Source organism: Annulohypoxylon truncatum (assembly GCF_022578515.1).
Source record: "Annulohypoxylon truncatum strain CBS 140777 unplaced genomic scaffold F4807scaffold_2, whole genome shotgun sequence".
Classification (NCBI taxonomy): Eukaryota; Fungi; Ascomycota; class Sordariomycetes; order Xylariales; family Hypoxylaceae; genus Annulohypoxylon; species Annulohypoxylon truncatum.
Window position 1 is genome coordinate 1636129 of NW_025953788.1, and position 27604 is coordinate 1663732.

Sequence of the window (27604 nt, forward strand, 5' to 3'; positions counted from 1 at the left end):
GCTGGCCCCGAAGACTCAGCTCTCCCTCGATTCCCGAATTCCCATTGGCCTCTTTGGCGGTTTCACGACGTTGTACCTGCATCTTGACCGACAGGGGTCTTCTGTAATGGTGCGTGGGGCTCAGGGGCATCGTCGGTCATGCTAACAGCTCGCTTCGTGTTCTTTTTGTCCTTCTCTTTTTACCCATCCCCGGCCCTGGTTGACTTTTACCAGATACACCCCGGTAAGATCAATCCAGTCATCTTACGGCCTATCATCGTCAGTGGGTCGCATCCAGTCCTCCCCAATAGGTTGCTGTCATCAACAACATGACCGACTAGGGTAAGCGTTTGAACAATGAAGAGTCTCTCTTACAGGGCTCCCAGCTTTCTTTCACCCCAACTAGGTAGTCCTAGGTTAGATTGATTCGCCCTGTCGCCAAGAAGTCCAAGGTATGGAGCCCGGTTCCTGTAAAAAGGCTCACCATCCTCCCGTCAGCTCTATATGTCTCTCTTTTCTCCCTTCCCTTCTTCACCATTCAGCGTGTATCTCTCTTTCGAGTCTATCTCAACAGTCTCTCTTTTTCTCTTCGACGTTGTCGGTCACCACAGTCCATTTCTGCTTAGCCAGCAGCTTTACATACCATTCTTTCCCACGGCAACTGTGTCTGCTTAGCATTCGCGAAATCGACTTTCGCTCATTGAAATCCCGCATTGCATATTGCATACGTCCACTCTTTCGACAGCAACGAAGTACATACTCTCACGAGATTAGATTACTTTGAATTAGAGCCACTATATCGCATCGAGGTACTCAGGCAAGCAAAGAAGAAATCTTCGAGGAATCTCAAAAATCCTTTGTCCAAAGAATAAACCAGATATTTAAATTACAACCCCGTATTTAAAATGAAGTCCGCAACTGTCGCATTCGGCCTCTTCGCCGGCATCGCCTCGGCTTCCTACAACCACCACCCCCGTCACTTCCACAACCCTCACTGGCGACGAAATGACACCGCGGCCTCAACCACCCTAACCGTTGCCGTCACCTCTGTCCACACTATCACCTCATGCGCTCCTACCATCACCAACTGCCCGGCCAACTCGGGCAACAGTACCGGCCCCGCCATCGTTACTGAGGTTATCGACCTGACGACCACTGTTTGCCCTGTCACTGCCGCTGGCTCCGTCTCCAGCTCCGTCGTTGGTGCCCACAGCAGCGGCCTCATCACCGGTACTACCCGCACCGTTGTTGCCACTCCCACCTCCACCGGTAGCTCTTCGCCCGAGGGTACTACTCCCGCCGCGGGTGCCGGTGTCTCTTACTCTACTTCCGTCGGCACCGTCGACCAGACTGTGACCATGACCCTGGGCCCCGAGAGCTCTCGATCTGTTTTGGTCACCACCATTAAGTCTACCCAGACTCAGCTCGTCACAGTCACCGCCGTCCCCACTCCCGGATCTGGCTCTGGCTCTAACTCCGGCAGCGACTCCGGTGCCGGCTCTAGCAGCGAAGAGGGTACTACCACTACCACTATGACTTCCACCGGCACCCGCACCGTGACTGTTGCTTCCGCGGGTACCTCATCCGGTGTCAACGCCGAGGCCACCGGCAGCAACACTGGCTCTAACACTGGCTCCAACTCCGGATCCGGCTCTGGATCTGACTCTAGCTCTGGCGAGTGTGTTGCCAGCACTGTCACTGTTACTGAGACCCAGACTGTGGCCGCTTCCACCGTCTACGTCACTGCTCCCGCTGCCGAGGCCACCGGTGCCAAGGCCGTCGCCTCTGACGCCACCACCTCTGCTGCCGCTACTGCTACTGGCAGTGGCGAGGAAGACGACTGCCCACCTGAGGAGAGCAGCGCCAGCGGTGTCGTCACCGCCACCGCGACTGCTACTCTCGTTCCCTACCCCGCTAGCAACGGCACCGCGTCCGCTTACCCTAGCGGCGCCGCCATCCCTACCGTCGTCCTACGCCACTAAATCGATCGCCTTTCGCAGAGACAGTAAACTGCAAATAGGGAGGAGGGAAAAGTTGGCGGACGTTTTGTAAAAACTACGGATTTAACCCGGATCGCATAAAAAACCCGAAACCTGTAGTATAGCAATGAACGAGGGACGACTGCAACGACGATCATCATCACCATTTTCTTGGTATTTGGTTTTTGGAGAAAAAAGGGACGAAGGGCGGAGCTAAAGCTAAGAAGCAAGCATCAAACAAAGTTTTTTAGGATCAATCTTGGGGAGAGGCGAAGGAATTTATTCTTTTTGGACATATGTTTGCGACCTTCCGGAAGCTTTTTGGAGAGAAAGTTTTGGACATGTGTGCAAAAGGGGGAGACTCCGAAGCGAGGCGGGGTTGATTCTTTGAAAAAATATACCCCCCTTTTCCTTGGTCTGGTTGCCGGGGGAGGGGACGAGAGGGCGGATTCGTTTGGCTGCCTGTCTGTCTATCTGGTTAGCTAGCTAGGTAGTAGGTAGGTATGCTGGATGTTGAGGCCTTCGTTCGATTCTGAATGTACGTGTTCGGTAGAAGTGCGTGTGTGTATTTAGATGGCTGTTTCAAATGGAGATTTTGGTGCTTACATTGTGGTTTACTTGGTTGAGATATGAACCATGTTCGTGCGTGATGTGTGGTATGACTTGGAACTCTTGAAAATGTACCTAGTACCTATCCATAGGTGCCTATCTAAGTAAAGATGTCCGAGAGATGGGCTTGTTGAGCTTCTGGGATGGGAGAAACAGTAAGTTGGACATGTCCATGGGCGGTCAGGTGAATTCCCAAGATTGTCTTGAGTTGCTTTTCTACGATAAGCAGTGGCAGTTATTCATGGGCGAAGAGATCTATCTGAGATGTCTGGATAAGTTTCCGACTGTCTCACTACGAAGCAAGATGTCTAATCAAGTTTCTTTCACAGGCTTGTGTATAAAAGGAGGTTCTTCCTGGCAACTACATTCTCATACTACGCACGTACTATCATCAATATGCCTAGTATGACTTCTGTCACTTGGATTTTATTTAATTTTGACGTTTGAACAAATTCATTCTACATATATAGAAATACTGCAGAGGAATCATAACCATTTTCCCTTTCCTACTCCGTTACCAATCATACAAGACTTCTTGTTATACCTACCAAAAAAACAAACAAACATAAACTCTAAACAATAAACCCTAAACCGGATGATAAAAATGATTTACACCTACCGTGGACTGCCCACCGTGCCTCTCAAATGCTAACCCGGCATAGAGGACAGGGGCAAAGAAAAGAGAAGAAGAAGAAACCGAAGGTTATCCATCGGAGAAACCGTCAAGTCATCACGGGAGCAGAGCCAGACCTACTTCTTTTTCGTGAAATGTTTCAAGAAACCAAGCCGAGAACTCTTGGGCTCAGGAGGTGGAGCTGGCCGGCTCTCACGCTCCTTCTGGCGACGGCGACGCCGGCAGACCGAGGCCGAGTCTACGTGGACCTGGACGACCATCGAGCCCACATCATCCTCTTTCATCAACTTCGACCCTGGACGATATTGGGCATCTAGGATGCTCAGATGGGCCGCGAGGCTGCTCTGGTCCTGGGTAGACTGGCTTGAAGAGGAAGCGATAGTAGCGGAGCTCTCATGCGTAGTCGCTCGCCTTGGAGCCGCTGGCCTGGTAGGCTGATGCTGTGACGCCGAGCGCCTTGGTTGTGCGGGGGCATGCGAGGCTTCATGTGACTGCACCACCGGACGATTTTCTTGGCTTCCATGGGTCCTTCCCGAAGAAGACGAAGTACCCGCGTGAGTGACCCTCCGCCTTGGATCCGGCCTGGCGGATTGACGCCTTGGTGTGGATAGAGCCGGCTGTGCAAGAGGACGTGGAGCCTCCGATGCTGGCGGTCGGGCAAAATCCCCTATCCGACGGGGCCGCCCCGAAGACGAATATGACCCAGCGTAGGTGTCTGTACGCCTCGGGTTCTCCGGCCTAGAGGATCTCCGCTGGGACGGTACAAGCCTTGAAGGCGGATCGGCCGGGCCTTCGGGTGACGACGGCTCCGATCGCACACGTAGGTTCTCAAACCTTTCCCGTAACGAATCTTGCGGAGCACTTTGTCCTACATTTACTGAAGGTCTCTGACCTCGGTGCCCTTGCTCACCATGAGTGCTGGGGCGAGGGAGCTGCGGCTGTTGATGGCTAACCCCTTCTTGCACCCGCTGAGCTGCTGGCCCCTGAAAAGCCCTCCCCTGTCGCGTTTCTCGCCACTCTCGTGGTGGTTCCCGTGGGGGCGAAGGGCTATGGTGACGCGGATGCCGACGCTCGTGGTCGGCAATCCGTTGCCGCGGCCGCTCCGGCTCAGGAGCTCTATAGCTCTCTGTCGTCACTCGGCGACGGATGAGAGGGCGAACAGGTAAGGGCATCTCATCGTCCTCGGATTCCGAACTGGGTTCGGAACTCTCATCCTGGGATGAACCGGGAGAGTCTACAGTGCCAGGCGAGCTAGGGGAATTGTCAGAGCTCGACGAGTTGGCGACCTCTCTTACCAAAGCCGCGAAGACCTCCTTAGGCCCATACGGGTACTGGACCCGACAAGAAGGGGGCAAAGGTGTATCAGCATATTGATAAGTACCCTCTACAATATACTCATCGTCGCTAGTGGAGTAGGTCTCCCGGGCGCTATTAACTCGTTGCGGAGATAGATCCGCATACGGGAAATCAGGGTCGTAGTATGTTAGCACCCCGTTTCCAGCCCACTGGATGCTGTCTCGGAGTGCTGGAGGAAGCGTACTAGGGTCCATTGCAACAATTATCGTTCGACTTACTAAACGGTTTAATATTAAAACTGTTCTTGACGGCTAAAGAATTTTTGGTAATGCGATATTTGTAAATAGTCAAGAAGGTCGAGAGAGATCTTAATATATGATTCAGTGTGATGTAGCAAAAAAGCTTGAAGCTTGGTGAAGAGAAACCGAGAGTTAGACGCCTAGATATCCTATATTTATAACTTTACACCCGTAATGCTTCGCTAAGATGTCCATTGATGCAAGAATTGAAGCATGACATGCAACCCCTATCCTGCCGCAATGATTGCTGTTCCAACCTGACAAAGGTTTGCGGTCCGGCCCGTCCTCCCTTCCCGCGAGATAAAGGAATCGAAAGCTCTATGAAGCTCTGTAGCTAGTGATTGTTATCATAACAAAGGAAAACGAATAGCTTGATACTTACAACTAACTCTTTAATCCGTCAAGACGTCGCTCGAAAAGGGGTACTTCTCAACTCGACCCAGAAGCCACGCACAATACTGAAGCCCGGGTATTCATAATTCATTATATTCATGGCATGGCCGAATGGACATCCTGTTCTGAATCTGTGGTCATTTAATCCATATCAGTCTTGCCCTACTCAACCAAGTATGACACTCTCCAACTGCTCCCTATCCAACCTCTTCTGCAGCGCCGCCCTCAGCAACCCCTGACTCCTCTGGATCGCCGGCGTCACGCCCTCAACCTGCTGCAAATTGCCCCTCATACTCTCCATATGACTCGCGATCTGTCCCGCAAGACTAAGCAACTCCTCACCCTGCAAATCCGCGAAAACCTTCCCCTTCTCCTCTCCAGCGCCACCTCCCACCAACCCCAGCACCACTCCCACATTCTCCTTATCCCCCCCATCCGCGCCCTCCCTCGCCACCGGCTCCGGCACAAGAACATGCATCTTCCTCCCCCTCTCCCTCCTCTCCCTAGCCTCAGCCCTCGCATTCGCGCCCAAGCGGCGGAGCACCTTATACTCAACCTCCAACTCGCGCTGAGCCCTCTCCTTCTCGCGCCTTAGCAGCTCGACGCTGTGCAAAAGCGGGTCGAGCGCGGACTCGAGGGCCTGGACGCCGGAGATGGTGCGCTCGAAGTCGAACTCGTCCTCGCGGCGCGCGCTCGTCGTCGCGGGCGGGAAGGGCAAGCCGCGCCCGATCTTGGACCGCAGACGGTTCGCCACCGCGTTCAGCGCCGACTGCGCGTGCGCGTGCTTCTGCGCATTCGTGAGACGCAGGAGCACGGGCCGCGACGCGGCTTGTAGGAGTGATGTTACGCTGGTTACGGCGGGCGCTTCGAGGGATGTCCATTTCGATTCGATGACGTTGCGCGGGATGCGCCGCGTGCGCGTTGTGAGGTGCCGGTACTTGGGGGCAGAGGTCTCGGAGTCGGAGTTAGCTGATGAGGAGCGGTTTTGGGTGTCGGAGGATCGACGGTGTTGCCGGTTTCTTGGGGATGTTCTGGCAGGCCGTCCTTGCGCGGGTTGGGAGTCTTCTTGTCCAGAGTCGGGCTGCTCTCGTGGTGGCTGGTCACGACGTTTTCTACCATTTTCCTTCGTGGATGTTGAAGCGCCTTCGCCGGACGAAGGTGGGCGAGCGCGTTTCTTGGACTGTTTTTGAGATGCGGAGGCGGCTTCTGTGTCTTCTGTTGGCTGATTATTTAGCGAAGGACGACCTCGCTTCTTTTTCGGCTGAGGGACGGGCTCCTGCTCCGTTTCTTCTGCTGGGTGTTGAGTTGATGTTAACGAAGGCCGCCCTCTCTTCTTTGGTTTCTGGCCTTTTGGTGGTTGATCACTGGTCACCTCTTGCGCCCCTTTATTCGATGAGCCGGGGGATCGACGAACTCGACCACTACGTCGAAGAAGGCTAGAGTTTCCCTCGTTCTCATCGTCCGCCTCATCTGCTTCAGGTTCGTTTCCCTTGGATGCCTCGGATGCTTTAGGTCGACCGCGTTTCTTTGGAGCGGCGTTCTCAGCCGCAACATTTGATTGAGGAGGTTCTTCAACACTCTCATTCGAGACTCGAGGACGACCACGCTTCTTACGCTGTGGATTTGCTGTCTCTAGTCCCTCGTTTCCCGCAGCTTCTTCATTACCATCTTGTGGTGCCGTTGGTGATGGGCCGCGTTTTCTCTTAGCTTTCTCTGGACGTGAGGCTTCAGGTTCGGGTTGGGCTTGAGAAAGGGGCTCAGCGTTAGCTCGACGCCCGCGTTTTCGAGGCCGCGAAGATTCGTCCATTTCCCTGGTGTTTTCGGAAGTTGTAGCTAGCTGGCCCTGTCCCGTGAGAGATGGCTGGGTTCCCGACGCGTCCTCGTCATCGCGCGACGCGTTGGTCGGACGACCTCTCTTGCGCTTCTGGTTTGCAGCTTCAGGCGCCTATAGTTGTTAGCTAGAAACGATGTGATAGAGTGTGGAGCTAAACTGACCATCTTTTCAGAGTCAAATGCTCACTGCCGCATTAACACAGAAATATGTGTATCGTACCTAGCTTGTTATTCTACGTCACGGTACGTCCTTCATTAATGACCTCCGTCTATCTTATCGGAATTTACGTATTATCTTATCGCGTCAAGGCATCAGCATGTGGCTGAAGGATCTTGGAGATCATCACCTGTGCCACACAGGAAGCGGGGCAATCGGGATATATGTACAACGCCACAACACACAACAGCAAGGTTCTGACAAGGTTCAATGGTCAACAAAATAATGCACCATTACAGGTGGGGATAAGGAAGCTTGGCAAGAAAATGCAGGGAAGGGATGGATAGTCATCTCATCTCATCCCATTCTGGGGAAGTAGCTGATCGAATAGACCTAAACGCGTCCTTAGAAGCTCATCTCTTTTTTCTTCCCTTCAACTTTAGCTTATCTCCCTTCAATAGACCTCATTGATCTTCTGTACGTTTAAGACAGCTGTGCATCACGGCTTTGAGCTTCTGCATCATCAAAACTATACCATCTTCTTTTGGATTTTCAACTTATTTAATTCGTTGGGGACACATTACATCATCCTTCCAATTCGCTGTGGCTTAATCTTTAAAATATATATCCACAGGCTTGAGCTGTACTGCGAATTCCACATTTCACACACAAATTAATACCAATATGCGTTTCTCCAAAGCTTCAGCAATCGTCAGCCTGCCGCTGCTGGCAGTAGCAGACGTCCCTGAATATCAAGCCCAGTTCGAAAACTACATGGGCCAAGCACAGGTCTTTCTAGGAAATGTTGCTTCCAAGCTCCCCAATCCTAATAAGCATGATCCCGTCGCTGCCGCTGAAGCTAAGGCTGGGTCCTTGAATCTTGACATCTTGACCTTAAACAACTGGAAGCAGACCCTCTACGGGCCCGTAAAGCCCGAGAGCACGACTCCCGAAGAGTGGTGGGTCTTGATCACAGGTGGTAACAAAACTTGCTTTGGTAAGGCTGCACCGCGCAAATTTGATTCTAGGCTGATGAGTGATCCCTAACCTCCGCTAGGCCACTGTGGCAGGATCGAGAGTGCGTTCAACGAGACCGCCGGAAAATGGGCCGTTACACCCGGTTCTCCCCATACTGCCCTCCTCAATTGCGAAGATCAACCTGTTCTTTGTAACGCTTGGTCCGCCCCGGTCGGTGCGCTTTGGATCTTCGAAGTCCTTCCCGAGCCGGCGCCTGTCGATATCTGGACGAGGCGATTGAATATGACAACCGTCACTTCCGACGACATTGTCGCAATGCGAGACGGGGGCTTCAAGTCCGCGGCCAAATTGCATGATGGATTTTTCCATCCCTTCAATGGCCCTCTCGCCAAGAATGGCCTCGCAATTCCCGCTGGGTGGGTTATCTGGGCCTTTAACCTCCTTCCCAGCTGGGCATTCATGGTTCTCATTTCCATCTTCAGCAGGACAATGATGTAGGTTCACCTAACCAACATCTATGATACACAAGTGACTGACAAAACCAGGTCCAACCGCTTAAACCAGCAAATGGACGGTGGTCGACGACCTGCTCCCACCGGTCAAGCTGCCCCTCGACGATAGATGGAAGAACAATGGATAACGTTGACGTCTACGATATTGCTAGGTCATATGGGAATATGTATGACGAGTTATCGGATTCTTGGTGTTACTCGGAAAGCTTCCTTGATGTATTGGATAATTAGATGGCGGTCACATAGTTAGGTAGTGACCTAATGAATTGATTTGATGTCGTCGATTACGCTTTTCGTTCACATGTGTCTTGAAGTCGTTGCAGGCCATCAAGAACCTCATCCTTCAATTTGGGGTTGGCAAATCGGCCGTACCGAAGGTCGCTCATGTTACCGACGGCTTGTTTGATAGACTCAAGAAGTGCAGCTTCTTCCTGTTCTATGGCTTGTATCTCGCGTTCCATATCTGTGATGGCTTCGTCCATATCGGGTAGAATGGTCAAGAGAGTATGTTGCTTGGGATGAATCGTGTTCGAAGTAGATCCAAACAACTATAGGTTAAATTAGAAATCAGATTCTTATCAATAATAAATGATAGGTCATATACCATTCGCTCAATATCAATTTCGTCATCTTGTTCCTCTAGCTCCGCCTCTCTCCGAGCCTTGATCACCTCTCGGCGTAGAGCTTTGCCCTGCCTAATCTGTGCATCGATGTTCTGCGATACGCCATCGACTACCACATTCCGTTGCTGTTGAAGGTCTCTATACAGAGTTCGAATTTGTGGCGAAGATTGCTGCGACTTTGGAAATAGAGAGGTGAACTCTTGCAAGGAGAGAATAGTGGGCAAACGGGCTGGGAGAAGAAGATAGTTCCGAAGAATTGTGGCTTCGTTTGTTGCCATGATGTAAAACTGGAAGAATGAAGTGCGATAGGACCACAAACTGGAAACAACGGACAACGGGAAATGTTACCTACAAACTACCTAGGTACGTAATTATCCGAAGTAGTACGTATTCAACTATAACTCACGTAATTGCTTGGAAGAAATACGTGCCTTCCTTATGGTAGAATTTGTAGTAATAATTATTGATTGAAATGATTGCCACGCACCGGGGTGTGTAGTGGGGAAAATCACTTTATGGTAAGGAAAGCGCGTTGGAAAACGCGTCCGAGCTTTGGCGTTTGTGTGGACCGCGTGAAACATCAGTAGAGGATGACTACAACTCATTGAACTTTATATAAACTCATACAAAATTTCATCAACGGCGCATTTGACCACAACTGACTCACCATAATCTACTTAATTCTATCCACTTGACTCTTCTCGTTGAATAGCTTCGTACAATTTAAGGAACGGAACCCCAGAAATAGTATTAATGTGAGCCAATTTTACACCATCCCGTATCGTCTTGCAGAGTGACTAAGTGAATCAGTTCATTATGGCTCCCTCGAGACAGAACCAGGCGCCTCCTTACGCCAAGGATGAGAAGGTGCTCTGCTTTCACGGCGACTTGATGTATGAGGCAAAGATCATGGAGGTTTCCGTCAAGCCGGGTCAGAAGCCCGAAGATGCACAGTACCGAATCCATTACCGTGGTTGGAAGGCGAGCTGGGACGATTGGGTTTCTCAGGACCGCATCCGCAAGTTCACCGAAGACAACAAACAGCTTGCTAGCCAACTTCAGGCCCAAGCTCGCATACGAACTCAAGGTCCTAAAGGAGGCAAGAAGGGCGTCAAAGCTAACGGATCCGAGATGAGCTCTGCTCGAGGTAGTGAAGAGCGGGTCGCCGGCTCCTCCAGCTTTGGCGGCAGAGGTCCTCGACGAGGTAGAGACTATGAACTTGAGAACGTAAGTCGAATTATTTCCTTTTTAATTCCTTACTTAGCACATGTATGGGACTGCGGAGAATAAGCCTTAAATACTGCCAACCGGCCGTCAATCTCCCGGCTGGTGGACAACATACCGGAGACATAAGGAACATGTACCTCGACGACACCCCTGGATACATCACGATGAGACGATGAGAAACATCCCTCTAGTATATCCACCTCGGTCTTGGCCCTGGTATTTTCCTGTCGCAAAATATCACGACGGATAAAATTAAGCTGGTTGTTAAGAATTAAAATCAACCCTTACCTCCTGCACCATGGCCTTGATATATAGGGGCTGGGGAACGAAACACCAATACAGTTCGTACATTGTATGCACGTCTTCACGATAAGAAGACGATAGAAACTTAAAGTTCGGTTATGGAAACGAGCACGACAACCAACGTGAAGACAGGGGCATTGACCACCTGCGCTGTCACCTGGATGAGGCTACGGGTTGTCATCCGTCCACACTGTGGTTGTCGCCTAGGCAGGTGCTACTGGCTGTCAACCAGACTGCCCTCGTCACCTACCACCGTACGAGCGAACGCCCCGCTTTGCCTGGCAGAATATTGCACACATTCTATTTTACTTTACTCGAATCTCTGATTCTGAACATCTACTTTCTATCCAACACCTCAATAATTTGGGTTGTAAATCAAACCAAGTTCTATTCTTCCATACGAAAATAGACGAACGCATCCAAATAATTTGGGTTATAAACTCATCATCACACGTCTATTCTTTATTCTCGATTACAATTCATCATGGCGCCTATTCCGCCACGAAAGTCTTCGAGGCCGTCTGGTACAGCCAAGCCAGCGACGAATCTGCGCTCATCTACCCGCGCGCCTGTTAAAGGCAACATGCCTTTGGGCGTCACCAAACCCCGGCTCAAAATTCGGGTATTAATGGGAGAGTCTCTACAATACAAGACTCTTGTTAAGCGCTCGGAATTCGTACGCAAAGAGCAAAGATTTGCAGCCAACGCCAGTCTTCAGGACAACCTCCTGATGTTACCTGATAAAAGCCACATAAGGTGGTACTACACACCTCCAGAGGCTGAGAAGAAGTTCCCCGAGCATCCGAAGATCAAACAAGCTCTGAGAGAATCGACTATTACACCACAGAAACGCCTTTGGTATCAAGGCATGCCGTTCCATGTCAACATCCCTACGGCCGGAGTAGCCTCCAACAAGGCTTATAATCCCAAGTTCCAGGCCGATTTTGTCCTTGTAAATCTTAGATTTTCGTTCATCACTTTCTAAGATCCCAGTGCTAACTGTTTCTTTCAGGAGGATAATTTTCATTCGCGGCCCTCTATCAAGCTGGTGGTACCCGATGTACTCAAGGCCATGCTTGTCGACGATTGGGAGAATATTACCAAGAACAATCAATTAGTCCCGCTGCCTCACCCGCATCCTGTGTCAAAGATCCTAGCGGATTATGCGGAATACGAGACCCCTAAGCGGCCCGCGGGTTCCTCTCACGTCGACATCCTCGAAGAGACTCTTGCGGGATTGAAAGAGTACTTCGACAAGTCTCTCGGCCGCATCTTGCTTTACCGGTATGTTATTTATTGGCAACATTTGACTAATATACTGACTGTGGCTAGATTTGAGCGGGGCCAGTATGCAGAGGTGGTTAAGAAATGGAACTCCGACGACCCCGAGTACCAGGGCAAGACTGCTAGCGACACGTATGGTCCTGAGCATCTGATGCGGTTGATAGGCAAGTCGTTTTCCCCTATGATAACCATGAACTGTGGCTAACTACTTGCAGTCACCTTGCCTGAGCTGGTTGCGCAGACCAATATGGACCAGCAATCAGTTAACCGTCTTCGAGAAGAGCTCATTAAATTCTGCTCCTGGTTGTCTAAGAATACGACCGAATATTTTGTGAGCCACTACGAGTCACCAACTCAAGACTATGTCCAAAAGGCAAAGGAGTAGGAGTGTCTATCCGCGTAGGTCTGTCTCGCCCGCCCAAGGCCCTCTTAAGCCGAATCTTGCTAATATATTTTAAAGGAATCAGTTTACGAATCGGCGATGCTAAGATGGCCACGAATTCGCAGTCTTTCGAGGAATCACCAGACGCTCGTCTAATTTGCATGGTCGTATCAGGGTGACGGTAATCTCATGGAAGGATTATGCGCTTTTCCCCCAAGACTAGGCTTTTCAGTCTGCATAGCCTGGTTAGGAACGTCATATCATGGCTGTATTGGTGTTTGTTTTCGACTTGACAAGGCTTTTCATTTCACATGGCCTGGCAGAGGATGCCAATACCTACTGCATGATACCTGCTTTGCTGGCGCGTTACCTCTTTATCATTGGAGGTTTAATATGACGGTTCTCCTTCCTGCCCATTTGAGTTGTTGCTGATTGATGTGACGTGAGAACTGTGAACTCAGGGAATACCGAGAACTACTAATAAGACCATTCAGCTATTTAGGCCCGGTGCTCTAAATCGGCATAGCCATTGCCAGTGTAGACATCCCTTTGATACTTGTACTTTTCTTGGGATAACCTTTTCCGCTGAAATAACCACGTACGCTTTTCCCTACATCTTAAGTCGATTCATCCCGTGAAAATATTGTCCTCTACTTTACTGAGGGTCTTGGCTCAAAACTTGCGTTGTATGGCGATGTGGGCGACAGCATAGGTGCCTATTAAACTCTATACTGGGGTCAAACCACTAGGAGCCGGTGTGATACGGGAGGATACGGGTTTTTTTAGCTGATCAACGCATATTTATCATCTTTCTCCACTACGGTTCAAGTTACGACATAAATAGGATATATAATCCTTTGTTGGGATCCCCCTTTTTCTAGGATGACCCTTAATGTGATATTACGCGTACTCCCTCATTTGGCCCTACGAAGCCTGTAATTTTTCTTCAACCAGAGATTGGGTACTCGTATTCGCCCGTGATAGACACTAGAAATGATAGTGTACTTAACATATCTAGCAAGGTGTTAGAAATTAGGTAACTTTCTGTAGGTATACCCACTACTCCCCGTAAATCAGGGCAATGTGTCAGATAAATTTTGCGATTTTCGTATGCCAGTAGCATTGCCGTGGGGAATAATTATGGTATATTGATTTGTGTGTGGTGATGATTGATACCTAGTCATCCTGTGTTGACTGAAGATTTGTTAGCTCTTTGAAAAAAGGGGGAGGGGAATGGGTTAGCCATTAACGCTTTCTGCAACATAGCCCCAGTAATCGGAAACTGGACTATCACATTCTCGAACCCTGGGCGTCAAATTAAGACTAGAATCTAGGATTGCCAGTCAATTGGAAAGAAAACACAGAAATGGCGCGCCCTATTGGAGCTTTCCGATGCCCCTGGTTATTGACCAACTCAAAACACATGCAGTAATTACTTCACCACCAACTCGTATGTTTCTATTAGGACATATCACTATTTTTGAGTCGAGCTGATTGTTAATAATTCTCTTGATTCCCAATAACTCATCTGCGATGCTCTCCGTGCGGTAGTAGATTGACCACTCCGTCCTGTTACTCTCAAGGCTATGCCGACCACTGAACTACTATATTAGTTTACGAGGAAGTATTATTAACTTCCAGGTAATTGATATCCTGACGGAAACCACACGGCTCTAATAATCTCAGGTGTCTTTTCTAAGTCTTCCCTATGAGGATCACGTCCACCCTCCTTCCCCCCCCCCCCCGGCATCATCCACTCTCCCCATTCTCCCCACAAAGTCCTACTATCTTCTGGAAGCATTCCAGGCACAACGGGAATCACCAAAAGATGATTAGAGGGGACGCCTGAGTGCATGGATTGATTAGAATATTCGATATAAGACGAGTTATGTTGAAAAGTCGAATAGCGCGAAAGGAAATCCTGCTCGAGCCTGGGTCCGACCCGTGTCCCCAATCAGATTAATCACTCCTCATACCATGTGGTGCTCCATGCCTAGCTCCCAGCGTGAACACATAATTCCGATGTGCCATGAGTTAGCAACGACCCCTTGCGGTGTCGTGGACTTCTCCGGGTCATATGATGATGTTTCCCATGACCTAACTAGTGGCACGCTTTCTTCAGGCTCAGATTAGCATGAAACGCAGCATGTATTAGCAAATGTCAAGACATGCTGTGACATCAACTTAATCGACTGTAACCTGCCATCTCTGGCCAGAACACGGATGTATTCGATTTCTACAGGGTTGTAGCCTTGTAGAGATGGCCGGATTCATCGTGAGCTAGTTCAAGAACAGCCGAGGCTCCATCCTTGCAATGTCATCTCCTCTAAATGCCCCGATTATGGTGCTGTAGTTAGTCGTCCACTGGACGAAACGGCTGGACCTTGTTGAGCAGAATGAGGGCTCGGGCGGTTAAGGGGGTCGATGTATCCATCCCTGAGAATGGGGTGGTGAATACGTTTGAATACCAATCGTCGTCGTAAGTACTTGAATAGAATAGTCGGGAGACTACATGTAGACCTCCGAGTTAGGGCTACCTAGATCTTGAATAATGTTTGACCCCAGCCCAATTATTGCCTGACTGTTCTAGAACCCATGTTAGTATCAAGCAACATTCAGGGGTAAAAGCCAAATCTTACTGTTGGTGAATCAACTTTACCTGACTACAGGTACAGATTCCCGGACCTGGAAACGCGACACTCTCGACCCAACCATTAAGAGGTTGCTCTAGAACTCATGTTAACATTAAGTACCACATGTAGTAGCGAAGGTTGAGACTCACGGTTAATGATGTAGTCAAGCTCCCAGTGAGGAGAACAAGCTAAACCATTCTGCATTCGTCCTCGGAGCCGAATTCTGGAGGCTACCGGGCCGAAAGGCCGCACGGCGCCATGGGTTCTGCGACTTCTCGTCACGGCCCCCGCCGTATAAATCCATTCGCCCTTGCTGCGTTGAACCGCCAGTCGTATTCATGACACTTAGCAAGCGCCACCTGAATCACGCTCCAAAGAGATGTCATGAGAGTCCCCACGATCCCAGTCCCTCGTACATCGGAGGGAAGTGCGAACCAGCTAGCTGATGTCATTGTCCGTGTGAGAGGCGACCAGATGCCTGCGTTCTCCTGTAGGAGATGTTGACTGGTTGAATCAGTCAACGGGCTTCTGGAAGATGCCACCTCGAAGGGGCACAGGATACACCATTGACTTCCTAGGGAAATCCCGTGAATCAGCCCCTCTAGGACTCAACCTTACGCCGTTCATCACGCGGTTCATCTGTATTTCCACCAGCGTCATATGCCCCCCATGCTTGACCTCCTTGAGATGAAGGTGTTGCCTGGCGCCAGAAGAGGTCATCGTAAAGACTTCATGTATCTACGCACCGCGCTCGTGCATGAACTGGTGTTCATGGATGATGATGTTATTGGGGACTCCACGTTAGACTGGGCGCGGGATTGACGCATGATGCCAAGTCAAGACTAGCATAGAGGTGCTGTCGAATTGAGCCTAGGCCCCTAGTGCCTCTAGCTAGATGATAACTTTAGGAAAATTTGATGTAAGAGATACCATACGCAAACGTCCAGCGCGAGAGTATGCGTCAGATTAGAGTATGATTGGGTAGGCCTGGATAAACGGAGGATGTGATTGAAGAAAGGTGGTGCGCGGAACTTCTGAGGCCTGAGATGGAAGAGTTTGGTGATCCAGAGGAAGTGACTTGTGCGGATATGGGCAATCCTCCCTTGCTGTGTAAAAACTGATTGCGAAAGTGCAAGTTCAGCTTCTCTACATCAGTGTAGATGGACTCTGTGTCCCCACCATGATGCCCTACCCTTGTTACGCCTGTCAGCGCAAGTCCTTTCACCCTTGCCAATGCGAGAGCTTCATCCCTTCCACAGGTAGGTAGGTATCCATCGTAGTTGGAAACCCCGATCGCGTTTCCGTTAAGATTTGTTCGACTATGGGGTCGTGCAAGATGGTCGCACGCTGTATCATGGCTCTCCCACCAGCATGGAATGCTTGGTCACTCCTGGCCAGGGCGAGTACGACGTTGGTTACTTTAGGACGAATCTTGTTGCTGAAAATGGCGTATGTTGGTCCACTCCGGATGGCTCGCCAAAGGCGAAGGTGGTAGTATCGACAACTCGTCATCGCTACTATCATCACTGCTATCATTACTGTGAATATCACTCTCTTCGTCCGAGATCGCGGGAAGTCAAGCTTTCCAACTTTGAAAGGATCAACTACGGCCTCTATCGGCCCGGAAGTTGTAAATGAGAGGGTTCTTAACACCGCCAGTGATGCTCTCGTGGCAGAAGGGTATTTCCCTTACTCGGGAGAAAGAATCGAGTGAAAGAAATCTTAAATTTCTGGCGTTGGAAGCCAGAAGGCCCGGTGGCCTGGATGCTCCGGTATTCCTCCCTCCTGATCCATTTGACCTTGCACCCGGTTGATCCATTGGCTTCTTCCCGTGAGCGGAGTCCATATATCTGCGCTTAGCTGACTTTCGCGTCCCTATTTGCGTGGTTTGGCAATTTAAATGGCTTGCAATGTGCTAAGCCGTCGCGACGAGCGTACAACTTCATGATGGAGATAAACTCGGGGAAGCTAATGCGTCTCTCGCCTTACTTGTTCCCCAGTCGGTCCAGCGCTGAGATGCCAGGAGATTCTCTGACGCATGCACGGTACGTGGCAGACTCTGTGGCTAGAGGATACACAACCATGAATATCGCCACCAGTAAGGAGATGGTCGTGCCGTCGGGAAATACTGGTCTGATTTGCGTACCTCCTGTGTGTTCACCTTTAGACAAGGCTACACGGTAACAATTGATTCCTGTATCCAGATCGTTCTAGATGTTCAGGGTGTAGGTGCTGTTCTGACCTTGGCCATGATTAGTCCGGCTGAAGATGATTCCGGCGTTCTTATTTTCCTGCTCTCTCGTGTGAGAGGGGTGCTTCCATTCTCGTGAGCAGTCATCACCTGGGTCGAAATATACAGGTACCTAGTGGGTAGATGGGCGGCAGACAGACTATATACCAACCTTACGAGGGATGGTAGTCTGTTGGAGCAGCGAGGACTGTACTTGTGGTCGGTAGGAGTGCATTAAGGCGTTCTCGTAACGCGTTCTCGCAGTGTAGGGTGAACAGGGTCTGCCCATTTCAAGAATGGATAACCGGGAACTGGGGGAGTCCGCTATATCGCTAGCACAACCAGAACAACCTGCTGCGGGATTCTCTGGTGGCATAGTCGTTGATATTGTAGGGAGCTTAGCTCATCAGTTCTCGGGCATGCTGACTACATAAGAAGTTAGCTTCAGTTAGGTATAAAAGAGACTAGATGAAGGTGAGATTTAAGTGAATAGGAGAAACGAGTGAGAGTTTGAGAGTAGTGAAGAAGAATGTAGCTTCATTAGATAGATAGGGGCCACGACGGGGTTGCTAGGGATAGCTGATAGTACAGCGAGGCCGTATGAATGCAAAGAGGGTGTGAACTGTCTTTTATCATGAAGATGATACACGTAGAGTTATGGCTTGAGTTGGTAGACATGTGGATTGATGAAGTATGAAAGCGGGCAATAGGATCATGGGAGTGTAGCACTTACCTGGGTACGCAGGCTTGGAGTGTGTAAGCAGGTCTACAACTTGGTAGACGTCCAGTCATTCCATGAGACAAGATCTTCTTGTCGGGGTACAAGGACTGAAAGCCTAGCCATTGGCTTTGGCCGACGGACTTGTTGGTAGCGGTGGTAGTGGTGGATGAATTTGGCACAAGAATGATTGCCGCCCTGCTGAGAGGCCTGTTCAAGAGGCCTCCAACTACCGACTAGTATGATTCCTTAAAATCAACTCAACCATGTGCTGGAGCGCTTTAACCCCTATCTGAGACACATCTATTCACCACTCTCTTAGGAAGAGTAAGTTAGACAAACCCCGAGTCAATCTTCGGTGTGATGTGGTGGGACATACCTGGGTATACTCTATACTTGTATGAGCCGTGTCCAGGTTCATAAAGTACCCCCTTGGGCTTCTGAAGTAGTTGTCTTCCGGGAATTAGACGCGCATTATAGGACTACATCCCATGCTTCTCTACCAAAGGTTGGGATAATGATAGGTATGGGCTGGGAAGAGCCATCCGGGAACCACCGGTCTTTGGCACACCTGAAGCCTTTTAACGTCATTGCTCAGGACGTACCTGATGGAATTATTGTGAAATGAGGGTGAAAAGAATATAACTGGTACTTCAGCTAAGTAGAAGCATCTGCAGCTGAGTACGCTTGCGTGATGCTGGTTTGAAGGCTCTCATGGTGTAGGACGTATGCAGGAAGTTTTCGTGCATATAATATGTAGCAACATTGAGAAGAAACGGGTTTAGGAGCACGATTAGAATAGGGTTAGGTTATGTCCATGTTATGAAGAAGGAGATGCTTCTAGAACATGATGAGACTACATCTCTCAAGGGGGAATGTTAGTGTTCCTCTCTAGCTTTCAAAGTAGATGAGACTGTAGAAAGAAGAATGTGATCTGTTCCTGAGGAGAGAAAGCCTTATAGGCTGGTAAACTTGAAGGGATAAATAATGAGGAGGTTAGAGATGTAGAATGATGTATTATAGGAGCTTTGAATAGATTTAGGGGATCAAGCAAGAGGAAGAATGACTCGACTTAAGTGCCTTGAAGGTTGCCGTGTGTGCAAGAGGTTAGAAAAGGAAGAAAGATGGGGAGAAAATGATTGAAAAGTTGTATTGAGGGGGACAGTTGACTACTTATATAGATAGAGAAAGGAAATTTCAAGTAGGAACACTCCTAAGAACGTGAGGAGAGTGTCACGGTGAGGCAGTTTATCGCCTGCTTGAAAAGGGCGTTTAGATGAGAATAGGGGTAACATACGGCAGTTGCGGCGATGGATGACTACCAGAACCGTCAATGACAGAAGGAAGGATCGGCGTTTAGGGGGTAGGAGCGGCGCTCAATACCGTCATGACTTCGAAATAAAATTAGAGTTTCGGTCCGGAACTCTATTTTTCGGGAAGGAAACTCGTCATTTTCGCCGGTTTTGGCAGTTGCGCCCCTGAAAATACCCAAGTAATGTGGTCAATGTGATCACAGAGCCATGAATGTCGCTGCCTATGGTGTGAATTAATAGCCGTGGAAGATGCGGCGATGGAGAAATTAAGATTTCACAGCATGGTACAGAAGTTGGCAACCTTTGAAAGGGTTATGTAAGCTTCTGAAGATCGGATGAGGGAGTCACGATAAAGAATGTGAATTTCAGTCTGATGGAAGACTAGGTATCTGACCAATTATAGCAGTCCCATGCTTCACGAGATCCCTATTGAGCTCCCCCTGATGCGCTAACTGTTCGCCGTTCCTTCCTGAGAGGTTTATACGTATAATATCCACATGTATGATAGGACATCATAGAGCCTAATGGACAAACTGACGTCACATATCCATGGAAGACGGGTAAGCGGGTAGGTATGATAGGGGCTATGAAGCTGGATGGTACTAGTGTGAGGACCTGTTGGTGGAAGTATCCACAAGCTAGGTAGTTGAAAGGATAACTGGCGTCAATGACAGGAAGGGAGGTTGAATTATCCCTACTAGGTAGGTTCGTAGTCAAGAACGTGAAGAGATTTCTGGGTCGTAAAGCATATTGTATGGAGAGCCATCCATTGCTTGTCTCATTAGGGAAGCATTGCTGAGCAGTTTGTCAAAGGCCGTAGATATAGGTGGATTAAAGACTCATATCCAGATTCTACGTTCATCTACAAGATACTGCTACATAGCACAGGCAGATAATATGATGTTCTAGTAGCTAGTGGAATGCTCAATTAGGAAAAGTATCAATGTCAACATTGAATACACTAGGTACTATCTATACGGCGTAATCAGAATCATAGTGGGATGTATCTACATGGAGGCACTCATGAAAAAACCACAGTAAGTTATCAAGGAAACAAACAACTTGAATATGGGTTGAAAAGTTCTCTAGCTGGGTTTGCCAAAAGTTTATGTTGATTCCTATTATAAATCACACTGCAAGTAACAGTTGAGCTTCCTAAGAGACCGCGAATGTGCGGAATCATTCATTAGTAGCAGACACCTGCCTGTACCTGGATAGATACCAAAAGTATCGTTTATACTCTTATAACTTCCATAATCATGTGCCTTTTGAATTGAGGTGACAAGGAAGTATTGGAGACGCGAGTATTACCTTACCACCAACAATGCAACATTGTGCGGTATCGTAATTTAACATGTACCACCAGGATTCCATCAGTCGCACATGAAAAGGGGCTCAATAGTAACAGTACAGATAGATATGTGACGCTCTATGTTCCTCTTATTTCTACACAATTTGTCGAGATGCTGACGCGTACACGGTGAATTGAGAGAACTGCCCCTTTTGAAGCCTCTATTAGAAGGCGGTATCAATACCCTTGTACGTGCTACGAGGTCATTACATCTACTAACTAAATTCTAATTCAATCAAGGCTGATGGAGTGGATTGGATCGTATCATTTTATCGTACAACTAGGTACTAATTGAATACCAAAGGATATCTTGCGAGCATATTTACGCGCAGTAACTGGAGTAAGTAACCCCTGAATTGATATGCTGGCTAATTTTTAAACATGGATAACTATATCTAGCGACTCATCAAAACGTAAAGTAAATAAGAAAGAAAATCTAGCTAGTAGCATCATGTGTTCTATTGAATTGCGAGTATAGGTGTGTATCAGGTTTACCTACCTACCTCATCAAAGGTAGTCGTGAATAAAGCAACTCAGTACCCCATTTCCTTAGATTTAGCACTAGTAGTTTGCAATAATGACTAATCTACTAAGGCCGTCCGGCGAGGTAAAGGTAGCATTCAGTAAGCCAAGTCCCTACGAACCTTTAGGGAACTAGTATCGGAGGCATACCATAAACTCTTCGTAAACGATCTCGGAAGTGCTTGTTTGAATGTAGTACTTTGATTTATTCATGTTGATTTCAACCGGAGAGTACCCAGTATCTACGCCAAACAGCTTGTTGCTGGGCAGGCAAGAGATATGGACTCAGGCTGATATTTTACAATGTTGAATGTGCATCAACTGCACATTATATGAACTTGGAAGGGGCTTCATATGCCAGCCTGGATGCCAAGGAGCTCTCCTAGACAAGTCGATGGATGGCGGTATTAGACGGGTCTCCGATCGCAAATCTTGCAATCCCTAGGCCACGCCCAACCATGTGTCCATCTCACAACCTCTGCCATCACGATACCAGGCCCATCGTCTCGACAGCAAGCCAAAGCCCCTCCACCCCTCCACCCCACCTTCATCCCATCCATACCATCAACCACTCACCCTCTCACCTACCCTAGGCACCGCCCTCTCGATCCAGTACCCAGGCACGCTGCGCCGCTCATCCCGCATCTCCTTCGGCGTCAGCGCGCGGTCCACCTCCGTGACCTTGACCAGCTCCTTGACCTTCAGAATCATACCCGCCGACTGCGGCGAGACCGGGTGGAAGACCGTCTGGTCGCGCTTGCGCAGCCCGAGCGCCGCCAGCACGCCGTTCGTCCTTTTCGGCAGCCCGATGGCCGAGCGGTGGAGGGTTATGCGGAAGTATGACATTATTTTTCTTCTTCCCTTTTTGACTTTCGTGTGTATGAGTATGTGTGTTATGGTTCGATGGACGCGGGGTTGAAGAGTTTGGGGGTCGGTTTCGTAGGCGGGCGGGCGAGAAGATGACTGTCCGCTCGACGGCAATGCTAGATAGACTACCCGTCTGATATGGTAGGGTGAGTAGTGTCGTCCCGTTGACTTCTACATGTAACGTCTTACTTGACTAGGCGCAATTCGTTAGTCAAGGCACTGCCAACTTTGCGATCGTGACGAGTGCTAAACAGCTGGTCTCACAGCACTCGGGGAGAAACAATTGGAGGCATCATAGACGGCCTGCTAGGAAAATTACATACCACGTCCTATTAAAGGGCTACTCAAGCGTGTTAGGGGCCGCCTAAGTGTTGTAGATTTACTTGACTTCGTCTACGGATTCGACTTTCTACGGACCAAAGCTTGAACGGCGTTTAAGTGGGGCGGACTCTGAACCTTTTTGGCTTACCCATTCTTAGCTTACCTAACCAGCAAATAATTACATAAGCAGCTCGCTTGACAACCTTGATGGACAGCGGGGGATTACGTAACCTCACGAAACACTAGTTTCACGATTTGGGAAAACCATCACGAGTCTTCAGTTTTGGATATCATAGCACATAGAATAGTAGAAACGAGTTCATAGTGTTCAAAACGTGTCCCACCTCGGCTCTATTGGATTCGATGTTAAATCTTCTCATACAAACCAGTCAATACAACTGAATCCTCTAAAGGTCACCACCGCTCTGGCCTAACAAGTATATTTCACGTCTAACCCCTTTTCGGAGAAGAAACCGTGATTAAATGCCTCTAAAGTACGCCCTAGAATCCCACAACTATTTATTTACTCACAGAAACCTCCACTCTGCTCTCACCCACCGGTCCTGTCTTGGCAAGGGTGGGTAGCAGGTAAGTAATATCGTCCCAAGGATGTCTGTACAAGCTGGTGCGTAGTCTCTTCTGGTCAAGGTAGTGGGCAATCAAACCAATGCTGCGACCTAAGACGAAGAGACCGTTTAGGACACCCATCTTCATGTAGTCCTCAGCCTCATCAGGGCTGAATGCGCCGCAGCTCCTCATCAAGTCGACGAAGCAGACAGCAATGCAACCATCAACGTTCAGGATAAGGTTGTCCTTCTTGGAGGTGGTTACAGTCTCGACTGCCAATGCGTAGTCGAGAAGTTTGTGGCTAGGGAATCTGGCCAAGACGTATTCCTTGACAAGCTCCACACGTAAGTCCGGGTTGTTCCGGGACTTGATACGGTGACCGATACCGGGAATGAGCTTGTTTTGCTTGCGCATTGTGTCAACGAACTCACGAGGGCTGAGTCCGTTGTCGGCGGCCTTGGAAAATTCCTCGGCGGCGCCGTCAAGAGCACCACCGAATCGGGAACCAATGGTGAGGAGACCGGAAACTAAGGAGCTGATAAGATCCTTGCCGGCACGGGTAGTGATGATGGTGTTCATGGCACCAGAAACAGCAGGACCGTGGTCGGCAGTAAGCATGAGCACCATCTCTAAGAACTTAGAGGCGTAGTCAGGCAGACGGCGACGGAACCATAGGAGAGACATGACACCGCCAATACCAATGTCCTCTTTGAAAACATCGGAGATAGGCATACCAGCGTAGAGGAGTTCCTGGCCACGGTCGTCGGAAATAGTGGAGATGAAAGCGGCAGGCTTTCGAATAAGACCAAGCTCTTGGGCCCACGAGTAGTCGATGGGAATCTTAGGCACAACTGGCTCGGGCTGAGGAACAATGGTTTTCTCCGCGACAAGCTTCTTGTAGACGCCCTCAAGGACTTGAGGGAGATCCTCAAACGTGTCAGGGACATGGAAACCAGCCTCCTTCATAGACTTGTTCTTCATGGCAGCGGTCTCGAGCTGAGAGTTGGCAAAAGAACCAGCGTGACCGAACTGAACCTCGGTCTTGAACATGCTGGCGCAAGTACCGATAGCCCAAGCGACAATTGGCTTGGTGATGATGCCTTGTTTCACGGCATCAATGACCTTGTATTCTTCGACACCACCGACTTCACCTAATAGCAGAAGGATCTTGCATTCGGGGTCTTGCTGATACCTCAACATGTGGTCGATGAAAGTGGTTCCAGGATATCTGTCACCACCAATGGCAATACCCTCATAGACACCGTCGGTAGTCTGAGAGATGATGTTGTTCAACTCGTTCGACATACCACCGGACTTAGAGACGTAGCCGACCGAACCCTTGCGGTAGAGCTTGGAAGCGACAATGTTGTCCATCATACCACCAGTGTTACCAATCTTGAAGCTACCAGGCTTGATACCACCAACAGTAGCCGGGCCAATAATAGTAACGCCCTTTTGTCGTGCGACATGGGCAATCTCTCGTGCACGCTATTTGCATGTTAGTATGAAATATTCCCATCTACGTCATTCATGAGGCTCGCTTACTCGCTCAGGGACACCTTCCGCAATAATAGCGATGGTCTTGATTTGAGGGAATTGCATCAACTCCATGGTTGAGCTGTAGACACTTCGCGAAGAAGCAAAGTTGACTACTACGTCAACATCGGGGTGCTTGGCCACCGCCTTAGATGTCTCCTGGTAAACAGGTAGGAGAGTCTCGCTCGTTCCCCAGTACATCTTGCTAACGAACTGACCACCGAATGTGTAGATGATGCCAGCAACCGAGGGGGTAGGTCGTTTGCAGATGAAGTCGAAATCCAACATGCCCTGGACTGCTCGGTTCTGCAGACCGTAGACGAAGCATCGCGTCTTGTTGTTGAATAGCGCATGGGCGGGGAGAGGGCTCAGAGGTCGGCTAGGAGCAGCGAAGCGGGTGATGTTGTCGTTAGCAGACAAGCCGCCGCTGGTGGCGCCGTTGACACCGTTGGAAGACATCGTGATCGTGTGAGTTTCGTGGGCTTTCTCTAGAGATTTGGTAACCACAGTTAGCTTAGGAACAACGCTAGAACTTGATTTACAACACCACCCAAAGGACTTCTAGTTTCGCAAGCCAAGTCAAATAGAGTGGAAACAATTTGGGCGAATCGATAAACCGGCAGAAGGCTGTGTGTTGCCTTTCCTAGTAATCTTTAGAAAGGCAAAACCACCCCATCCCACCACCGTATTTGAAGGATCCGATGATTCACGGAGGCTCGTCAGCTCCGGAGCTGAATAAAACCAATGGAATCCGACTACCCCATGGTTGAACTGGTATTGTTGGATGGTATGCAAATCCAACTCCAGGAAAATGCTTGTAAAATGCTTGTAATGTGGGATGGGAGTTTTGCAAAAGCCCTACGTACCTCACTTAGGACAGGATTGACAATTCTGGCTGGTAAATTCAATCAACCGTCGTCTTGACTTCTGCTTGCACCTTGCACCGGGAAACTGCACAAGTATTAGACGAGATTCAAGCCACGAAGTTAATAACGAGAGGCTATCTCGAGAAAATACGGTATGTGGTATGGGGAATTGTAAGTGAAGTGGGAGGAATAAGAGGGGAATAGTCTAGTGAGCTTTGACGACGATGGGGATTATTTTTCTCGGACGGGAAGTGAGCCCAGCTCGATTGACGCAGGGCCGACCCACCTTATGCCACCACCAGCAAAAAAGGTTCGATTCAGCAGACGGTGGGTAGAGATAGCAAGGGTATTGGAAGGTACATGCCACTTAATGCCACCGCTGCTTAAAACAAAGCTTAGTAAATTTAAAGTATGTACGTACCTTTCGTGTTATTCTGTAGGTATGTATTTCCCAATTGTCCCTTTATTTCCTCTCAATTTCTCGTCTTTTCCGTTGTGGACAAGACGTAAGTAATTTGTGTGGTTGCTGTCGCGACGTATTGTGCCCACAAGAATGTCCGGCGGAAAAAAAAAGGTCTCGTCTCGATCGGATTAGTTGGGGTAAATTTTGTGATATGTTGAATTATACCCCCTTTTCTTTCGTCCAGCGTTGACGGCTGCAAGCTATTTTGTCGGTGTTCCCTTGTTAGTTTCAATTGGTACACTTGGTACAATTTTGGCTTCCGCTCGCCTGGACTGCCCTGTTGATCCTGCACAATCCTGCTTGTGTTGGCGACTGGGGATTTGCTGCTCGTTGAGTGAGAAGAATCCGAACCAGGCCATCCCACCAAGGAGAGTACTCGGCATCGGGTACGTAGAGGTACCTGGTTGATTTCTCGTCCCCGCTGTTTGAGGTCCCCACAATTCTTGTACCAGTACATCGGACCTTAACATCCAACTGCCTGCCCCGCCATAGACTTGGTAACTTCTTCGTCTCAATCATCCATCTCACCTAATCTCCCAACGGCAGGTTGAATCGATCTTTTTCCATCCTCCCATATCAGAGAAGTATGTGGTGTGAGTGGATGTGTGGATGTATCGACATGATGATATATGGACTGCCACCATACCCGAAAAGGAAAAGAGATATACTATAGTATATGAAATAGTCGACGACGACTATTGAAAATACTGAAACAATATCCTACCTGCAAGGCGGCAAGGCCACGAGAACCTCAAGGGGTACAGGCTATCCCCTTCACTTGAACGGGATCTACTGCACTCCTCCGGTCGGGCCAACCATATCCGGAGAATGGCATCCAGGGACATTACTAGAATGTCACTTTGCATATTGACATATGGGATATTTTTGCCGGATAGTCCCCAATATCCAACTCCGGAGCTGGCTGACAGAGACGGATGTTTCGCCTTGTGCGACATCTCAAGCCCGGCCAGGCTAGCAATGCGCACGTTCGCATCATCAATTACTCCGTGCATAGTATTCGGGGCTCTTCCTCTCAGCTCAGATCGTCAATCCCTATCCATGATATTCCATATCCATATGGACTTGCACTAGCAATGGGATCTAGGGATTTAGGGATAATGCTGACAGATCCTTGGCCTCAAAAGGCCGAACGATAAGCATGAATCTGCCAATAATAGATCAGGATCGGAGCGGGTTCGATATGAGGATGTAATAAGCAAGATCCGACCGAGGGCAATGATAGTAATGCTGCATACTACCCAGGTATAAGCTAGCTGACGACTGACTTGCTGCTTCAGTAAGCCAGATTATTTGGGCCTGTATGGACCTGGATAGATTTGCTGGAGCGATAGCAAAAGCCATGATCTGGAGGAGTCAGCTTCAATATCCAAGTCCTCTTGCTCCTCCAATGGAGACAGGGAGCCAAGCATAAGTGGGTGCCATATATGATATGGTTGAATCGTGTCAACGGTGTCAGTGGATGTAGTGATAGTTGAAGATCGGATGTGCCGTACGTTCCGTACCTGTAGGTACCTGATTCTGCCTTCGACACTTGCGGTGGCTGTTGCTGTTGGGGTATCTGTACAACCGAAACCCTCCGGTTGCTGACCGGCACTATCAGGATCGCCCCAAAAGTTTTGGCGTGATAGCGCATCCCCGTACGTAACATGGTCTAGCGCCCCTCCAAAACTCAATTCATGGTACCCACATGAGCCCACTTGGGTGGTAG

At 49.2% G+C, this 27604-nt stretch overlaps 8 protein-coding genes across 8 annotated transcripts; 3 read left to right on the forward strand and 5 right to left on the reverse strand.

Annotated features, from left to right (window-relative positions):
* The first annotated feature begins 769 nt into the window (after positions 1-769).
* On the forward strand, positions 770-2325 carry F4807DRAFT_129299 (uncharacterized protein). The gene has a single exon (XM_047992966.1). The coding sequence runs from the start codon at positions 885-887 to the stop codon at positions 1959-1961; it is 1077 nt and encodes a 358-aa protein (XP_047858991.1). The 5' UTR covers positions 770-884; the 3' UTR covers positions 1962-2325.
* A 992-nt stretch (positions 2326-3317) lies between these two features.
* F4807DRAFT_468351 (uncharacterized protein) lies at positions 3318-4751 on the reverse strand (the record flags this gene model as incomplete). Its single annotated transcript, XM_048002596.1, has 1 exon — positions 3318-4751. The coding sequence occupies one exon, from the start codon at positions 4749-4751 to the stop codon at positions 3318-3320; it is 1434 nt and encodes a 477-aa protein (XP_047858992.1).
* A 517-nt stretch (positions 4752-5268) lies between these two features.
* Positions 5269-7324, reverse strand: F4807DRAFT_408241 (CENP-Q, a CENPA-CAD centromere complex subunit-domain-containing protein). Its single transcript, XM_047996424.1, has 2 exons — positions 7185-7324; positions 5269-7134 (listed from the first exon to the last, which is right to left on the reverse strand). The coding sequence occupies exons 1-2, from the start codon at positions 7185-7187 to the stop codon at positions 5356-5358; spliced, it is 1782 nt and encodes a 593-aa protein (XP_047858993.1). The 5' UTR covers positions 7188-7324; the 3' UTR covers positions 5269-5355.
* A 387-nt stretch (positions 7325-7711) lies between these two features.
* F4807DRAFT_129345 (uncharacterized protein) lies at positions 7712-8972 on the forward strand. Its single transcript, XM_047992967.1, has 3 exons — positions 7712-8176; positions 8237-8651; positions 8703-8972. The coding sequence occupies exons 1-3, from the start codon at positions 7864-7866 to the stop codon at positions 8776-8778; spliced, it is 804 nt and encodes a 267-aa protein (XP_047858994.1). The 5' UTR covers positions 7712-7863; the 3' UTR covers positions 8779-8972.
* F4807DRAFT_129365 (Cnl2/NKP2 family protein-domain-containing protein) lies at positions 8794-9788 on the reverse strand. Its single transcript, XM_047992968.1, has 2 exons — positions 9274-9788; positions 8794-9217 (listed from the first exon to the last, which is right to left on the reverse strand). Exons 1-2 carry the CDS (start codon positions 9568-9570, stop codon positions 8954-8956), a joined length of 561 nt encoding a protein of 186 aa, XP_047858995.1. The 5' UTR covers positions 9571-9788; the 3' UTR covers positions 8794-8953.
* A 76-nt stretch (positions 9789-9864) lies between these two features.
* Positions 9865-12617, forward strand: F4807DRAFT_129394 (MRG-domain-containing protein). The gene is made up of 6 exons (XM_047992969.1): positions 9865-10047; positions 10103-10519; positions 11835-12106; positions 12155-12270; positions 12322-12505; positions 12574-12617. Exons 2-5 carry the CDS (start codon positions 10109-10111, stop codon positions 12489-12491), a joined length of 969 nt encoding a protein of 322 aa, XP_047858996.1. The 5' UTR covers positions 9865-10047; positions 10103-10108; the 3' UTR covers positions 12492-12505; positions 12574-12617.
* An 8481-nt stretch (positions 12618-21098) lies between these two features.
* F4807DRAFT_408250 (uncharacterized protein) lies at positions 21099-22537 on the reverse strand. Its single transcript, XM_047996425.1, has one exon. The coding sequence runs from the start codon at positions 22099-22101 to the stop codon at positions 21820-21822; it is 282 nt and encodes a 93-aa protein (XP_047858997.1). The 5' UTR covers positions 22102-22537; the 3' UTR covers positions 21099-21819.
* Positions 22538-22962: 425 nt separating this feature from the next.
* Positions 22963-25005, reverse strand: F4807DRAFT_449656 (citrate synthase; the record flags this gene model as incomplete). The annotated part of the gene is made up of 2 exons (XM_048000049.1): positions 22963-24498; positions 24556-25005. 2 exons carry the CDS (start codon positions 25003-25005, stop codon positions 22963-22965), a joined length of 1986 nt encoding a protein of 661 aa, XP_047858998.1.
* Positions 25006-27604: the final 2599 nt, after the last annotated feature.

What these genes read in the sequence shown, in the direction of transcription:
- F4807DRAFT_408250 (XM_047996425.1), bottom strand. Translation starts at nt 22,101, where the DNA reads ATGTCATACTTCCGCATAACCCTCCACCGCTCGGCCATCGGGCTGCCG.
- F4807DRAFT_129365 (XM_047992968.1), bottom strand. Translation starts at nt 9,570, where the DNA reads ATGGCAACAAACGAAGCCACAATTCTTCGGAACTATCTTCTTCTCCCA. An exon ending in AAATTGATATTGAGCGAATG is followed by an intron (nt 9,218 to 9,273) that starts GTATATGACCTA and finishes TTTAACCTATAG; the next exon opens with TTGTTTGGATCTACTTCGAA.
- F4807DRAFT_129394 (XM_047992969.1), top strand. Translation starts at nt 10,109, where the DNA reads ATGGCTCCCTCGAGACAGAACCAGGCGCCTCCTTACGCCAAGGATGAG. An exon ending in GAGACTATGAACTTGAGAAC is followed by an intron (nt 10,520 to 11,834) that starts GTAAGTCGAATT and finishes TGTTTCTTTCAG; the next exon opens with GAGGATAATTTTCATTCGCG. An exon ending in GGCCGCATCTTGCTTTACCG is followed by an intron (nt 12,107 to 12,154) that starts GTATGTTATTTA and finishes GACTGTGGCTAG; the next exon opens with ATTTGAGCGGGGCCAGTATG.
- F4807DRAFT_129299 (XM_047992966.1), top strand. Translation starts at nt 885, where the DNA reads ATGAAGTCCGCAACTGTCGCATTCGGCCTCTTCGCCGGCATCGCCTCG.
- F4807DRAFT_129345 (XM_047992967.1), top strand. Translation starts at nt 7,864, where the DNA reads ATGCGTTTCTCCAAAGCTTCAGCAATCGTCAGCCTGCCGCTGCTGGCA. An exon ending in TGGTAACAAAACTTGCTTTG is followed by an intron (nt 8,177 to 8,236) that starts GTAAGGCTGCAC and finishes AACCTCCGCTAG; the next exon opens with GCCACTGTGGCAGGATCGAG. An exon ending in ATCTTCAGCAGGACAATGAT is followed by an intron (nt 8,652 to 8,702) that starts GTAGGTTCACCT and finishes TGACAAAACCAG; the next exon opens with GTCCAACCGCTTAAACCAGC.